The 17758-nt window shown below is 39.3% G+C and overlaps 2 protein-coding genes across 7 annotated transcripts in view; one reads left to right on the forward strand and one right to left on the reverse strand.

Annotated features, from left to right (window-relative positions):
- Positions 1-87: 87 nt before the first annotated feature.
- On the forward strand, positions 88-9397 carry nolc1 (nucleolar and coiled-body phosphoprotein 1). Of its 4 annotated transcripts, XM_026224564.1 has the most exons (14): positions 88-245; positions 877-932; positions 1554-1711; positions 2247-2347; positions 2441-2546; positions 3832-3962; positions 4122-4239; positions 4546-4602; positions 5109-5361; positions 5422-5723; positions 6082-7011; positions 7736-7839; positions 8410-8493; positions 8589-9397. In XM_026224564.1, exons 1-14 carry the CDS (start codon positions 135-137, stop codon positions 8745-8747), a joined length of 2670 nt encoding a protein of 889 aa, XP_026080349.1. In that variant the 5' UTR covers positions 88-134; the 3' UTR covers positions 8748-9397. The 4 variants fall into 4 exon arrangements, with proteins under 4 accessions (XP_026080349.1, XP_026080346.1, XP_026080350.1 ...); XM_026224561.1 differs by having other exon boundaries at positions 5109-5723; XM_026224565.1 differs by having other exon boundaries at positions 5109-5723; positions 8433-8493.
- A 672-nt stretch (positions 9398-10069) lies between these two features.
- The window catches only part of LOC113057283 (calcium uptake protein 1, mitochondrial-like), a 68484-nt gene continuing 60795 nt past the window's right edge, over positions 10070-17758 (reverse strand). For all 3 annotated transcript variants that reach the window (XM_026224568.1, XM_026224567.1, XM_026224566.1), the window contains 4 exons: positions 17531-17668; positions 16464-16572; positions 11956-12045; positions 10070-10791 (listed from right to left, as the gene is read on the reverse strand). In XM_026224568.1, the coding sequence (XP_026080353.1) occupies positions 10628-10791; positions 11956-12045; positions 16464-16572; positions 17531-17668 (501 nt within the window). In that variant the 3' untranslated portion in view covers positions 10070-10627. The remainder of the gene's footprint in view (positions 10792-11955; positions 12046-16463; positions 16573-17530; positions 17669-17758) is intronic.

The raw sequence follows: 17758 nt of genomic DNA on the forward strand, positions 1-17758 counted from the left end.
GAAGTATAGAATATTTATAACTGCGTAATGCGATCGCGTAAGAATTGTGACGCAGTTACTGTGCGCCATTTCCAGCGACGCCACGTGACGGTGAAATAGCCAATCGCGCTCCTCCTCCACACGAGCGAACGAAGATGGCGCAGGACGGCACGGTGCCCAGCGATCTCTACCAGCATGTTTACTCGTTTCTCGTGGAAAACAAGTTCGCCAAAGCCGCGAAAGAGTTTTTAAAGCAGGCTAAAGTGGTAAGAGCCCGTTTACTTGTGTATTAAATCCCCTCGCGTGCGCGGGAGTAGTTGTGCTGTAACGTGTCTATCGGCGCACGGAGTCCTGCACGCGCATGGAACTGACACGCGCGCTCTGTGTGGAACACGTGTATATGAGCTCATGTTGAGGATGTGTTTAATTACTTGTAATTTCTGCTGGTCTTTGTAACATTTTGACCCGTGTCATCACAGCTTAGTTTTTCTTACACATTTAACTTGTTTTTCTCTGTACAGAATTAATTATTCATCATGGTTCTTTTTTTTTTTTCAATAGTTTGAGTGCTGTCTTTTGTCTTTATATAAGAATAATAAAATTATACAACATAAGCTGAAAAACGAGAAGATGCAAAGGGAGAACAAATGCCAAGGGGAATCAAAGTAAACAAGAAATCAATGTGGAATAACCCAACAGTTTCTTGAATGATTCACACGTGTTCTGTAGCCACATAAGTTTCAGCGTTATCTCTGACTCTTAAGAAGATTATAAAGTTCAGGATTCGTTCACAAATTGTACTTTTTATGTAGTATTACAATTTGATTGTGCGAGTTTTACCGTATTTAAATTATATTATATATATAATTTACAATTGTGTCTGTTTCATCTCTTTAGAAACCTCAAGACCAAAATGAGGAGCGTCTCATGGACATCTTCAGTTTCTGGGTGAAGTATGTACAAGCTGTGTCTTATGAGTGTTTGAATGGGGCCACTCTCAAGCCCTATTCGTACGGGACTAGTTTACTAATCTACGTTTGAGTTTCGATTCTTACCACCTGAAGTGATTTTCATGTACCAATTCGGACGGGACTATTATCTCCGTGTTTATTACAGAGGTGAGGGTCTGGGCGTCACAGAGATCACGTGCTCTGTATGCGTGCATTGCATATAATCATTCAGATTGATTACCATTAGTATTATTACACAATAAATACTATATGGCTAGTATAGCAAAACCATGTGAATGTGTGGTTTCTTTAGTTTAACTTTTCTTATTTTGTAGTAGGATAAACCCATGTTTAATTTTCCTAAAGGTTTATCTGTAATGAAAACATTATCATTGAGTGCATAAATTAACGTGAGTAATCTTCCCTGATGCTGTTATTACAATAGCCATTGTGTGAGAAAAAAACAGATTCAGACGGGATTAAAATCACCAAGTGCGTCTGTGAAACACCGATTTCTCTAACCAACCCCTGTAAAACTAGTCCCATCCGAATTATGCTTTGGTCATATACCTGTAGTTTTGCTGTCACTGTTGGCTTGTACTAACTATGATTTGTCTGCACAAGGTCCCCAGAAACCAAAAAGCGCAAAGCGGTCACCAGTGCCCCTGCGGCGGTCAACGGCCCATCAGCCAAGAAGGCAAAGAAAGATGCGGAGAGCTCCAGTAGTGAGGACTCCAGCAGTGAAGAGGAAGCTGCAGCACCTGCCAAAAAACCCCTACAAGGTACAGAGCTTTTCTCTCTTATGCTCAGCTCACCAACGCTGTATTCACGTGATCAGAAATGCAAAATATTAGGTAACACTTTATTTTATGTTGTCCTTGTTACACGTACTGCTCTTATGATAACAAAGTGTAGATAATTACATGCAAGTAGCACTAAGACAAATCCTAACCATATTGTAAGTACATGTAGTTAATTAATATTACTCAGTACTCTAATGTAACAGGGAAACCTTGAAATAAAGTATAACCAAATATTATAACAATATAAAATAAAAAGTTTATTTTAATATATTTTAAAATGTAGTTTGTTCCTGTCATGGCACAGCTGAACATTCAGCATCATTACTCCAGTTTTCAGTGTCACATGACCCTTCAGAAATGTCAAAAATGTTCTTAAATGCATCCTTCTTGAATATAAGTATTTATTTAAAAACTTACTGACCTAAAATTTTGGGCAGTTGTTTGTTTAAACACTCTAGTATTTAACTTAAATATGAATGACTAAGTATTTAACTAAATGTTTTGCATCTAACAGCGAAAGCTCCTGCTCCAAAGAAGCCTGTAGCTGCTAAAAAGAGCAGCTCTGAAGACTCCAGCGACTCGGAGGATGAAGCTCAGGCTAAAACAGCAGCAAAGGTCAGGAAGCTGTAGCTGTTCATGTGAGCTTGTGTGGTTCGACTCTGCTAGGATGCCTCGTCCTGAATCTGGATCTGTTTGTTTGTTGTACAGAAGCCTGCAGCTGTGAAGCCTGCAGCCGCAGCCAGGAAGAAAGACAGCAGTTCCAGCAGTGAGGAGTCGGACTCGGAGGAGGAGCCGGCCAAACCCCCGGCGACAGGTGAGCGGAAGCATGAGGTCATTAGGGTCTGAATCAACACAAGGTTCACAGTTTACTGCCATTACCATTATGTCAGCGATTCAATTCAGTATCATGATTATATGAGGGGTGGTGTTAGCGCAGTGGATGAGAGACACGTCTGTGGTTTGGGAGACCCGGGTTTGAATCCACTGTCAGACCCCAGTGTGTCCCTGAGCAAGACACTTAACCCCTAGTTGCTCCAGAGGCGTGCGACCTCTGACATATATAGCAATTGTAAGTTGCTTTGGATAAAAGCGTCAGCTAAATGAGTAAATGTAAATATCAAATTTATTTTGTGCATTTTTATTAAATTATATAAGCAGGGTACATTTTAAAATAATTAATATAGTATTATTAAGAAATAAAAGTAAATATAGCTTCAAACATGCAAGCAAATATAAAGTAAGGGGGGAAAAGACAATTACAGGGGATAAACTAAAAGCACTTTCAGTATCTAAGAGTGCTTTAAGTATCGGAAAGTTTACAAGTAATAGTAGTTATGGGTTTTTCTTTTTTAATCAGCATTATTGCCATTTGATTATTAGTGATGATGAGCTCATAGACAGTGGCAGCTTTAATAGACTGCATTCACACTAATGCACAGATCTGTTTCCACATAAGATGATCTGTTCTGAAAAAAATAATTGATTGTTTGCATCAGTTTTGTATCATAAGTAGATGCAATCGAAATACTTGTCAAATGGAAAGTCTGATTCCATCTATCGATTCTTATGTGCTTTTTTTCTTCATCTGTGATGACCGGACCTAGAGATCTGCCAGGGCCTTTCTCGCTAATCTAAGCGTGCTCCAAAGTTTGGCTACATTTTCAGTCAGAAAACAAAAAAGCAGAGTATAATATCTGTGATAGCTAAACATGTTGTAAGAGAGCTGTCACCAGCAACATGACAAAGCACTTGAATTTAATAATCGTTAAAGATTGCGTGTAATCTTTGCATGTAATAGTCTATTTCTAAATTACAGTAATTCTGCCGTTTCATTCCTCAACCTTTGACGAGTGTGATCAGTGTGATCACTTGGTTCATCTGTGCAGAGCTGCAACAGGAAAAAGCCAAGCTCAGATTTTAAAATAGGGAGTGCATTAATACTCTCGTGACATGCGTGTATGCAAATTATGTCAGAAGGCTATAATTTATTCTGTTATTGCATCGATGCAAAGATTTGTCAACACCACTAGAGTTCCTATTTTCAAGTATAATTGTTCAAAGTAAGTTACACAATCAAAGTGGTGATCTGTGGTCTCCAGGAGCAAAGGCCAAGCCTGTGGCGGGGACCCCTAAACCGGCGTCCACTCCCGTGTCTGCAGCTCAGAAGAAGCCGGACAGCAGCAGCAGTGAGGACAGCTCGAGTGAATCTGAGGACGAGGCTCCAGCGAAGGTACTTCAACCTACAGATTATATCTCCAGCGCAATCATGCTTTAGAAATCTAACCATAATAGAACCTGAATACCTATGATTAATTGTATTTTTGCTCAGAATAAAAACTACAATTGTTTGCTTGCTTATTCACAACTAGTTCCTCTCACTTGATCACAGAAAGCCGTAAAAACAGCAGTCCCAGTGAAGACCCCTCCAGCTAAACCTGCAGAGTCCAGCAGTGAGGAGTCATCCTCAGACGAGGAAGATGCACCTCCTACTAAGAAACCCAAGACTGGTATTACTACATTTCTTTTACATTGCTTGATCGTAAAGGTGCATTAAGAAATGGGATTTCCGGCATATATCAGTGTTCCCAAACAACCAGTATTACAGTGATCTGACTTTATACCGAAAACGATCACCCTGTCTCCGTCATTACGCTTTATTTACTGGATCAAGCGATCACAACATAATTAAACTGCTTTTTTGGTCCAAGAATGAGTCCTAAGCTTGCCTCATTTGAACATATTAAGAAATCTGAAAAGTGAGTTTCTGAAAAAGAAGAGTTGAACACGAAACTGAAGAGCATCTCTCTTTACAGGACAGTTCAGTGCCGTCCCGCCCCCTGGATCACTGACCGCTCAAGCCAAATCCCCTGGTAAGAGTTTGAAGTGTACATTACAGTAATGATTAGTGTTATAATGGTTGCAATGTTAATAATCAAAGTAAACCTTCATCCATAGATTCTCACAGACCTTCAATAATGTTAAGCAGCATGGTGCAATAATATACAATTCAATTCTACGTTGATTTTTTGTAATTAGCTGTAAGTTATATTTGTAATACACAAGAATGAATCATTTTTTGACACTCTGTATCGAAGCATAGTACAAAAGGCATAATTTGAGCACAAAAAAAGCTATGTAACAATTATGTAATATACGAAGATTAGCACATATTAATTTGCATGTCTGGTCCTAAGATAGACTTATCCTTAAAACCATATAGTTTAAATTAGCCGAAAGTTAACATTTCAAAAGTTGAGAACTCTTTGCAGAAAAAACACTTTGCTCTGGATAATCAATCTTACAGTTACTAGTGTTCATTATGCTTTACATTAGTTTTACATATGAAAAATATAGCTTGTTGTTTTGTTTACACCAGCAGCCAAAGCTGCTCCGGCTAAAGCAGCCCCAGCTAAGAAAGCACCTACAAAGGTCACTCCTGCTCCCAAAAAGGACTCTTCAAGTTCAGATTCTTCAAGCTCCGAGGACGAAGCAGCAAAGCCAGCTGTCAAAGTCACACCGGCTAAAGCAGCATCTGCTAAATCTACACCCGCTAAAGCAGCATCTGCTAAATCTACACCCGCAAAAGCAGCATCTGCTAAATCTACACCCGCTAAAGCAGCATCTGCTAAATCTACACCCGCTAAAGCAGCATCTGCTAAATCTACACCCGCAAAAGCAGCATCTGCTAAATCTACACCCGCAAAAGTGACCCCAGCTGCAGACAAGGCTTCATCTTCAAGCTCTGAAGACTCTGACGATGAGGAGGAGGAGGTGGTCAAGAAACCGGCAGCTAAAGCTGTCCCTGTTAAACCTGCACCAGCCAAGAAAACAGCAGCTAAAGTCAAGCCTGCTGCAGAAGAATCGTCTTCATCAAGCTCCGAGTCTGAGGAAGACAAACCTGCCACAAAACCAACCCCAGCCAAGGCTGCTCCTGCTAAAGCTGCTCCTCCAAAGACGACCCCTGCTAAGAAAGACCATTCCTCAAGTTCAGGTCAGTTGTCATCACATCATAAAGACACAACATTTGCATGTGATCGTTATTTACTTGCCTTCATGTCATTTGCAGCATGTATGATTGATATATATGGAACACAAATAGAGATGTTCATGATTCTCTCTTTCCATACAAAGAAGCTTCTATATCTACATCTTCTGCACCCAATTTTACTGAAGCCCTAAGCTTGCTCTCTTTGGAGCTTGGTAGAGCTAGTCATTTACATTTAGAAATATTGAGTCTTACAGAGTTGAAACTGGCAGTGAATGCAGAGATCTAGAGAAATGGAGTATCATCATCTGGACGCTGTTTATCAAGATTGTGTTAGCTGATGGATGTATTTTATCTCGCTCAGATTCAGACAGCTCTGAGGACGAGGCACCTGCCAAACCAGCAGCTAAGTCCAAGCCTTCGAGCGCTCCTAAACCTGCAGCCAAGCCCGCTGAATCCAGCTCTGACTCGGACAGCTCTTCAGACGAGGAACCTCAAAAGAAACCAGCCAGCACACCGGTATCTAAACCTGCTGCCCCAGCCAAACCGACTCCTGCAGCCAAACCGACCGCTAAACCAGCGGAAAGCAGCTCCGACTCGGACAGCTCTTCAGACGAGGAACCGCAAAAGAAAGCCGTCACCACACCGGTGTCTAAACAGGGCACCCCAGCTAAACCTGCAGTTGCAGCTAAACCAGCTGACAGCAGCTCTGACTCTGAAACCGACAGCTCTGACTCTGAAGACCAGACTCCAGCTGCGAAGAAAGCTAAACCAGCAGCGGCTGCTACGACTAAGAGCCCTGCTTCTGCCTCCAAACCACCTGCTCCAGCCGGTAAGAGCGTCGCTAAGTCCAGCAGCAGTGATTCGGACAGCTCCAGTGAAGAAGAGAAGAAAGTGAAGACTACTGTGACCCCCAAAGCAGCAGCAGCAGCGAAGCCGGCCGTGACTCCAGTTAGTGCGAAGAAAGCCGAGAGCAGTAGCTCTGAATCTGACAGCTCTGACTCCGAGACCGAGGCTAAGAAGACTCCCGCCAAGCCTGCCGTCACCAACGGGAAGGCTGCTTCAACAAAAACCCCCACCTCTGCAGCGAAGACGCCGGCCAAGAAGACGGCAAAGTCTTCCTCCTCGAGTGACAGCAGCTCTGATGAAGAAGAGTCTCCTAAAACACCAGCAGTGAAAACACCACCTGCTACGAAAGCACAGGCTGCTAAAGCCACAGCAGACAGCAGCTCGTCTGAGGACTCTTCATCGGAGGAAGAGGAAACGACGGCCAAGACTCCTGTCACAACAAACGGTATTTACTGGACTCAGTTTATCTGATAGCAAGGTGTTTTTTGTGTTACTGGTTCTCAAGCCAGTTTGTATTACTTTAAATGCGTTACACTAACACTGAAAATCAAACCTGTCAAATAAGGCCCGTGATACGCCAAGAAACCGTAAATCAGCACTTTATGCTCGATAAAGGGCAGCTCATTATGAGGGGAAAAATATCTTGAGACATAAGTTTAACTTGTCATGTTGTAAATGGCATGACCTTTTTACAAAGGTCAGTGCAATGGAAAAAATAACAAACTCTCAACATGGTCTTCTGAAAATGTGAGCGCAACCATCAAAAATGTACATTTAGTGCATGTTTACATAGAAAAACAGTTGAGAAGCGCCACAGTTGGTTTATTGCCAAGTTGCATCTGATATAACACAAGTTGCATGTCTTACAGACACGTCACATGCAAATATTAACGTTTTTAGCCATACTACTTTGGATTTGAATTATTTGCACTCAAGGTTCTTATGGTTTTATCTGCTGTTTTGGATGAAAATTGGCAGCACACCTGTGATGTTTATAATGTCAGATTGCTTGTGGCAGGTCAAGGCCTCACACTCAGATGATCTTGGAAGAGAGGGCATTGGTTACATTGGCGTTAAACTGTCGATGTTTATCCTTTTTTTTTTTTCTTAAGACATTTAGCCTTCAGCACAATTGTAAACCACTAAAAATAGTTTTTCTATGATCACAGGGGCAAAGAGCAAAAAAAAGGGCAAAGAGGAAGAAACGACAACACCCAAGAGTTCAAAACTCACCACATCCACACCTCAGACGTTTCCCAGAACCAAACAGAAGGTAAAGGGCTGTGTTTGTGATTGTGTTGATGTCGGCTCTTGTACAGTGCATATTCAAACACACTCCCAGGGATCTGGAGGTGACTATATCAGTCTAAATGTTAGGATTTGAGCATCAGTATCGAGTGAATCTTGCTTTTGATGCGAGCAGCACTGGTGCTTCACATTTCTTTAAGTGTTAAAGGGATAGTTCACCCAAAATCAAACCGATCATTTACTCGTTTATTTTTCGAAGCACAAATTACAATATTTGTAACGAAATCCAAGTTATTGTTGTGTCCCTCAATTGAAAACTGACGCCTCAAAAGTAACGGACGGAAAATAGCTTCTTGTAAATGTTTTTTTTATGTAAAAATCCTGATAACATTACAAGTGGACCTCGGAGAACAGTACAAAATTAAAAAACAGAAGTAGTTTATGGCCCCTTTAAAACTCGTGCTTAAATTAATATTTGAAACCAGTTTATAGCTTTGAGAAGAGGCAAGAGTTCCTCATTCCAGCTCCGCTCCACTCACAGTTTGTTTATGCACTTATTTTCTATATCTGTCTCTCTGTCATGTGACTTATAAAGGAAAGCAATGCTCCTTTCCGTAGAGTAAGAGACGAGGAAATTGAGGTGGACCCCCGCCTGGCAGACAACTCATTCGACGCAAAGGTAAGATATTAAACCTGAATGCATATTAGCTGAGCGTTTACTGTAAGGAGAGTCTTTGTGCACGTATAATACGTTCGTCTCTTATTTTCTTCTAGATGGGAGCCAACGGTGACTGGGGCCAGAAGGCCAACAGCGTGCTTAAATTTACTAAGGGCAAATCTTTCCGGCATGAGAAGACCAAGAAGAAGCGTGGCAGTTACAGTGGCGGCGCAATCTCCACCTCCGTGAACTCCATTAAGTTCGACAGTGACTGAGATCACAAACTAAAGAACCTCTGAACTCTCCATGTCTGTCATATCAGCACTGTTTTGACCCATCTACCCTCGGTTTCTGCGAGGTGTACCACTCACATTGACTGAAGACAGCAGGAATAGAGGGGATGGGTTTTTTTGTTTTGTTTTTTAAACACCCAATCATTCATGCAGTTAGACACGGTGACCACATGGTGGTGCCAATTCATTGTGTTTAGGCCTTTTGATTAGCTTATGAGTAAAATATGGTTTGGGCTTCACTGTAACATGTTTCTTAAAGTTGGCATGACAAATTATGAACGGTTGTTATAACAGGTAATTGCTAATGTACTAGAAATGACGGAGTGTTTTTCTTTTTTATTATTATTATACGTCAAAGAAATGTAATTGTTGTGCTTGCGTTAACATTTTATGAGCCTATCCATGTATCTTGAGCCTGGTGATCTGTGATTTGAAGAAACTGTTGTGAATGACTCCGCCCACTTCTGTTTGACAGACACTGGACCATCCTTACAATAATAACACATGAATCCCCCTCATTAGGTTTTAGTTTTAATCTTTTATGGTTTCATACATTACCCAGGATTTTGTCATTTGGTCTCCTTTATAATCAGTATTGTATCTGTAATTAAAACTTGGACTGAAACTCAACAGTATGTCTGTTTTTGATCAAATTTTTCCAAGTTCCCATAGAAGCTCGGCTGTGTGCGGTTTAATGTTGTATGAGGGTTGCCGAAATGTCTACCAATAAATAAAGTGAATCCATATTTATGCCAACTCTTAAAACCGATTTACCCACTTAACTATCATTCATTGAAGACTAAAGATGAAGCATGTTTTGAGTATTTACAATTGTCAAATGTATAGGATGCGGTAAAAGGGATGAGGGCCGTGTTTATACTGATAATAATTTCTAAATGGTTCCTTTGATAATACAATAAGATTATGTATGTTAACGGTTAATAGATAATGTGCATTTATGTTTACCTCAATTGCTCAACGACTCCCAAACGATTCACGATGCTTTCCAAACGGGATATATCGCCCTCCGAAGGGCACTTAGGATTGAAAACAATCATGGACGCAATATTGAAGGGTCGTTCCAAACCAAAAGTGCTCAAAACTGGGGCATTTCTCCTTGTGACGGTTACATTCAAACCTTGGTCCAGTCTAATCTGAATCCAAAACATCCGACTGGTTCTTATGACGACATAGTGGCGGTTTATTACTGGCTCCAAGTGAGACGCAAAGATGTTACCATTGGAGGGATTCAAGCCTTAATCTAATAATCAACCCCCCTCATATTATTAAAGAACTCAAATACACAGACTGTAAAATGTTTTAATATTATCATTCTTCCAGCGTCACTCTTACAAAGCCATTCAACAACGAGATTTTCAAAACATTAATGCAGCTTACAACTAAATAAAAATAGCTTGTTGTCGCTGGATGCTAAAACATCCGTTCTGGAGACTGAGACACATTTTAAGAGGAGTGCAAAATAAAGAGCTTTTTGCTGAAGAAGTGATGGTGAGTGTTTTAAAGTCATAGCTGAATATCATGAGTTATATGTGTGACTCCTAACATTCATTTCAGACCAATGGCACTTGATGAAGACCTCTCGCTGATGTTTTCACATGCTACAATCACATTCTAGTGTGTGCAGAACTGTGCATTCAACTCCAAAACTGTCCGACAGAAGGAATAAATACAAGATAGTGAGCTCTGTCTGGATGTTGAGTAGTTGTAGGAGGGCTTGAGGATGAACTGTAGTCATCGTAGCATGCGTTATCAGATGTGCCTTCCAGAGGAGTTCATCCCTTAATGATTAATTATACTCCATATGGAGCGTAACATCAATGGACGGGCGGCCGTCTCAGATGTTACTGCGGTTTCGGCATGGCAAAGTCCCAGGCTGTGTCCTGGGCACACTTCCACATGGAGCGCACCAGCCGGGTGAAGCCCATATCCTTGGGCTTCTCCAGCCCACGCATCAGCCGCTGTTTCATGATGGAGATAAACTCCTTATTACTCAGCTCCCCATTTCCTAAAAAGAAAAGCAAATTAAATAGAGTGTGAGAGAGAAATATGAAGGGTAATTAACACCGTCAGTGCCGCCCAACTCCGTATGCTTCTCAACCCTCAGCAGAATGTAAAGTACTGATGCAGCAGGTTTGGTGATGTGCTCATGTAATTGTACTTAAAAAAAAAAAAATACAACATTTGTGGCATAAATAGCACCATGCCATAGGGGGAACAGGACCCGACTGAAAATATGTAATGTTTAAAGATGCTTAAATATAATTCAAATGAATAAATACAGTTATCAGTTAATTAATTAATAACACGCCTATATTCATGACTAAACAAATTACTGTGAATGGACCACTATTATTATCATGAAAAAAAAAAAAAAAAAACTACTGAAATAAAAAACTAAAGCAAGGTCTAAGGTATGGAAAAGTTTTGATTGTCAGGCTGTAAACGGGTTTGAGGCTTTTAAAAAGCTGTCAATCAAAATGTACTTGTCGGGCTCAGGCCGAATACTGTCGGGCCTCACTTTTAAAGCCCGATGACAGCTCTACTATTATTATCATTATCAAAAACAAAGACTAGAAAAATGAATGAAATGGAAATAGAATTAGAATTTGCATAAATAAAACTACACAAGAGCACAAAAATTTGAAATGGTACAAATTAAGTTTTCATATTCTGAATGTGTCAAGACTATCTGTATATTCAAGTATAACAAAACCAGAACACAAAACAAAACTGAACAAAAACAACACATAAGCAAATAAAACAACAAAACAAAACCAGAACACACACACACACACACACACACACACACAAACACACAAACACAAACACCCATTTACAGAAGAACCAGCTGTCTGACAACAATTTCAGTATCAAAACAAATTAAATAAAGTTGTGAAATGTTCAAAATCTTAAAAAGCTACGATTGCCCAAAAAAAAGTCTTAGGTTGCACAATCATAAAACTTATCACAGTGTCTCCTCGATATTTAGTGATGACTGTTATAATCTGATCTGATGTTATACTTGAAACATTAAAGTCTAAAATCTGCTATATTGATCTGCTATAATACTAGAAGCACTTAATAGTCCATCAGTGTATCAACCAGTGTCATCGGTCTAACAGAATGATACTGCTGCTTTCAAACAGGGACCTGATAAACACACACTCACCGTCACAGTCGAAGAGTGCAAACACCACGTCACACACGTGGTTGGACAGCTCTACCTTGGCCACGGTTCGGGCCACCTGCTTCATGGTGGCTGTGAAGAGAGAAGATGATGATTGGAGAGTGCTGATCAATTCTGGACATTCATTCCCTGCTGAGGACATCTCACAGATACCACAAGAAAACCACAGACAGAAACAGAACGACCGCGAGCTAAAGATGGCGCTGTGTCCTCGGTAAACTAAAGAACCTCGGTTACTATCCATGTAACATTGTCCTTTAGAGGGGAAAAAATATAATAAAATAATTACATACAAAACGTCTTCAGGTTGCAGATTGCCAATGTTCACATTCCATTCATTCACGTCATACAAATAATGTAATTGGTATTGATACATTGATACAGTTCATTTTTTAAATTATATTATAACATTATAACTCAACCATACTTTCTTCCGAACTCCACGCTCCATGTCAGTGAATTTGCAGCATGATTGACAGACAGGGTTTCTTATACAAGCCTGGGCTGCTCCTCTGACCCTTTTTTTCTCTCGTTGCGCTGTCACAGAGACAGGAGTGATAGCTCATGACATCTATTTCAGTGATATCCATCAGGAAGAGGGACATTTTAGCTCTATTCCTAAACCTGAGCTGCCTCCATAAGCAGCATTTCAAGGTATAATGGACAAGCCCAAGACAGTCCAAAACATTGCTTATTTCATTATTCGGCCAAGAATACCTTGCTTTAGCAATAATTCTAAAGGCAGCATGTATCATTTGCCAAAAAGACAATTGTAAAATGCCCAATACAAAAAAAAAAAAAAAAAAAAAAACATAAATATATATATTATTATTTCAAATAATTAAATCCAGTGTTGTTATTTGTAACTTACAACTAAAACTAATAAAAAAAATTAAAAAAAAACCTTTAGAAATGCTACCTTGACAAGTAACAAAGTACTAAAAATGACTAAAACTGAAATAAAAATGAAGCTAAATAGAAATATATTTAAAGACAATATAAAAATGACAAAAGCCCAAAATCAATGTACTAAAAAAACAACAACAACAAAAAAAAAAACAACGTAAAATGACAAAAAAAATCAGGGTATCTTCCGTCCATTCCAAATCCGTTTTCAATTAAAAAACTGAAAACGAAAAGGTTCAAGAGGATTCAAGTGAGAGAACATAAATTCAATAACGAGAAATTGTTCCATTCCATTAAGTTTAACAAACGGAAAACGAGTTTTTGGCTTGATTTCTCATTTTGTCGTTTGGGGTTTACAAATAGGTTTATGCCTTCAATATTTCATTCACTTGTGGAAATATCGGTTTACATTTCCAAATCATTTTGCCATTAAATGTAATAATCCCGTGAGATTTTTGCTTGTGCTCCACACATAGATCTGATCTCATCATCATCCAGAATAACTGTGCCAACATCTCCAAGACACTTCAAAATGCTAGATGTAGGAACAAAACTGTGTGATATCCTCTAAACAAAATAATCTTGTGCAATACCTTCAATTATCATCCATGACAACCTACTATCATGAACGATTCGGTTTATAATTATGAATATATATTGTTCTGCACATCTCTTACAGTCAAAGAGTGAGACAAGTGCCTGTCCGGAACATAAGAGAAGGTCATTAGTGCTCACAGGAACAGGAAGGGTGATGGGGAAACCAGACAAGCCAAAAAGCATCCATCACAGTAGCCGGCCTTCCAGACACAGCCTTGAGATCAGAATACAGACGAGAAAGAAAGCGATTCCGAAGATGACAAGCCGATAAAAAGCCTCTTTTGTCTTCATGAGGATCAGTGATTCCCATTTTCTGAGTGTTATGGGCTAGAGATCAGAGAGATGGACAGAGAAATGAAAGAGAGACACGGAGTTATCATCCTACACAGAGAGGAATCAGTTGTGAGATCAGGTCTGTGTGGAAGTGTGCGGCTGTACGGAGGGCAGCCCTGATGCACTGAAGAGCAGAGACGCAGTACTGGATGTTTATTTCACCTCAGATCACCAGCTTTCACTGACAACTAATGATTTTCTGACTGCTTTTGGAAGCGTGTCCACATCTTTACAATCTATTGATACCTTGAGCCATTTGTGCAGCCTCTGGAACGATAATCTGGGTAAAAAAAGAAACCCAAGACTCATTCTGAAGCAGGTACTTAAACCATATCTAGAGACCAGAATATATTACAGAGACTTGGGGTTGGATTTTTTACTTTTATTTTTTTATTTTTTAACCATCTGGCAACAGATTGCAACAATCAGGTCCTGGAGGTAAAAACTCCATTCATTCGAAACAATTTTCAACAATAGCTGTTTCCATCCAAAGGTGCGAATTTAACTTATGCACAAAACTAAAACATTTGCGAATAAAGCACCATTTCCATCCAACGAGTCAAAGAGAACAAAATCGTCGCTTCCTGAAAACTAGGACAAGCCCCTGAATATAATAACTTCCATATGTAATGAATTACTTGCGCTTCAGAGAGAGCAGACGTAACACACTGATGCGATCATTGCTTTCGGAGGTGGATGCCTGCTGTCTGGGAACGCAGTTGTCTAAGACAGTGATTATACAGAAAGCATTTCAGAATGACCAAAACAACATAAAGATGCTGTGAACGAGATCGGTCTGCTGGTTTGTCCCATCGCATGCGCATGGTGGAATTTGTTCAGTAAATGTGTTTCCATTGTAGTTCATGCAAATGTTTTCTTATCAGATAAAAAGTTTATCCAACTCAATTGTGCGCATACGTTTTAAATGCACATTTTCAGAATTTATGCACATCTTGGTGTTTCCATCCAGCGTTTTTTATGCGATAATCCAAAATGTGTATGAAAATAGGTGGATGTAGACATAGCTAATAACAGATAAACAGACCTGTTGTGAGCTTTAAAGCTTGTTTGGGCTTTAAAAAAATATATATTGTGAATAACAGTGGAATTTGTAGTAAAAAACAAACAAAAACATATTAAGCATGATGCTGCACAGAAAAATGCACCGATCAGATCATCTTTAGCAACGCATATAACCAAGTCATCTACAAACTATGCTTTCAAAATACCTTTTTTTTTGTCTGATTTTCAATATATTTTGCTTCAAATCAAAGATTTTATGAGGGATGGGCGTTTTTTTTGTTTTCGATACGATACCGATACTTAAATATCGTCGATATAGATACTAATACAATGCTTCTAAATTAAGAAATTTGTTAAATCATTAAATTACCAAGAGTAAAATGGGTAATGATGGCCACTTAACTTTATTTTTGAAATGCATTTTAACATTCAACATGCCATAATTGTTATTAGGTTATGTTTTTGCTAACACATTGTTAAAATATGTTAACTCTATTGGTAAGCATGGAAATCTGCAAATGCTAAAGTTAAAAATGGTCACGTTAGTAAAACCATTTCGTTCATTTTCATAAGGGACTGCCAGTGATAGGCTGTTGCACGCATAAAATACAACCTTTTTATTCTGATATTTATTTTAACATTACAGAATAATACAATCAGGACTTTTAACTTTTTAATATGAACAATATGTACTTTTAACGTTCAATTTAAATAAATGTAATTGCGCAACCGCGTAGGCTACAAATTACATTTGTTTATTGTGAAATAGCAATAATAATAAACCAAATCACTGGTAAATAAAATAAACCTTAGCATCGATCAATATTATTATTTGAGTAACGTTAGTCTCAATACCCGAATCAGTATCGATATACTGTACATCGACACTTCAGGATTGATATGTCCATCCCTAGTTTTACTGTTGTGATCCTCCTCGTAGTCATCTGGTTTGTTTCATGGCTCATAATTCTTTAACAAAAAACCTTTTTAAAATCTCTCTGGGGAAAGTCATTCTGGAACCAGCACTGCTGAAAAAGTGGGAGGGCACTAATGCACTCTATTACCCAGAACACCGAAGCAATGCCACATCAAAATGATTGTGGCTGTTAGCATTGCATGAGCAAGCACAACTCAAACCTTCTTCTTCTTCTTCGAGAACATTGTAAGTCGTCTCTGCACACAAGCTTAAAAAGCTGTATCCCTGCACAGAAATCTAATACAGGCTGGAGGACTGGAAAAGTGATTGTATTTAAACTAGAAGGACATCTAATGACACTTTAGAGACTTTCAGCATTGCCTGAATATGTCCAGGTAATACAGAGAGAGGACCGTGTGCATGTGAAGAGCCGGCGGGAGAGAAGATTGCTAAAGTACTGCTGGGAAGAGCGCCAGCTGCTGTGAAATGGAAAACATCTGGCTGAGTGAGCGCGAGGGAGGAGAACAGGAAGAGGTGATGCAATATGGAGATTACGGCTGGGAATTCTTGCATTGCCAAGTTAGTCTTGTAGCGGACTCAAGAGTCAGACAACATGCCCACAAACTGCCCACTGACACAACACAACTTCAGTCTGCTTCCAAACGAAATGTTCACAGGGAACTGGCTGAGCGCTCATGTGTTTGTACACCGTTACCTTTATCAATCGAGGCACCTGCCATGTGATAGAAACTCAATGCGGTGTCCACATCATTGACATTCTTGAGGAAGGTGAAGAAGTTCTCCACCTCTTCAAACGTGATGCCCTGTGAGAGAGAAATGGAAAATGCAAAAAATAACCGCATTAATAAAGCAATTTGTTTCGCTGAATCATTTTACGACACATCTGGTTATTCAGCTCGGTTAGTAAAGACTGTTGAGAGTGAAATGAATGTGAGATGACATTAGCTCTGAAATAGAGATGAGTTTGCACATTGCACAGAGCCTGTAAATATAGTTTTATTATCCTCTTAATAAGAGGACGAGAGACATGCATAAAACGGCACTATTGAGAGAACATTTCAGGGAGTATAATGAGCCATTAAAACTCTGAATCCTGATGTATTCTTACTCAATATAATAATCAGGCTATAATGTGTTACTCATCAAATGATCCATTTGTGACCTACTGCTGTTTCATTCACCTCTGTGATCATCTAAATGAACACTGTGAACAAGGTTACTGACCCCTACTGTATATTAATGTCAAATTATGAGGAATCAAAGAGGCTTGGGGGCTCAGAGCATGATTTTAAATGTTACTTTAATTAGACAAGCTATTTTTAACTGTACACACTGTGTTAAAAACACACAAACATCACAAAGGATGACGCAATGCCTAAACGCTGACATCTGTCTAAATGCGTTTGGCTACAGTGGCAGTGCTTTTAATTGGAGGAATATAAAAATCTAATTGTTTTTTAAATAAATTATTAAATTTATAACAAAAAAAAAATTAGAATAAAGACTTAAATTGTTATAAAAAATCTGTTTCAAATGAAAGCGGGGAGTACAACTATTGATGCTTATCACTGAATATTGATAATTACAAGACATGTTTTTTAAACACCATATTAACAAACTGTTATTTATAATAGACTATGACTGGGTAAAGATTGTAAGATCACAGGCGCTCAGTCACATTAAAGAGAGTGAGGACCCACGGTGTTCTTCTAATAGAGACACCTCTCAAACATGAGTTTTTCGGACTGGCGGATCGCCCACCTGAGCATCCTTGAACATCCTCTTGAGGTTCTTCTGCATCTGTTTGAGTTTGCGAGACTGAACTCCACTGTAGGCCAGCAGCATGCCTCCAAACTGCTTCTCTGTGATCCTGCCGTCCACGGGATAATTCCTCTCGAACTACACACACACACACACACAGAAGGAATGCTGAATAATGGTCTGAGAAGTGAATCTTGTGCTCAGCTGCTCAATATCATTTACAATTCA

Source organism: Carassius auratus, chromosome 38 (genome assembly GCF_003368295.1).
Source record: "Carassius auratus strain Wakin chromosome 38, ASM336829v1, whole genome shotgun sequence".
NCBI classification, from domain to species: domain Eukaryota; kingdom Metazoa; phylum Chordata; class Actinopteri; order Cypriniformes; family Cyprinidae; genus Carassius; species Carassius auratus.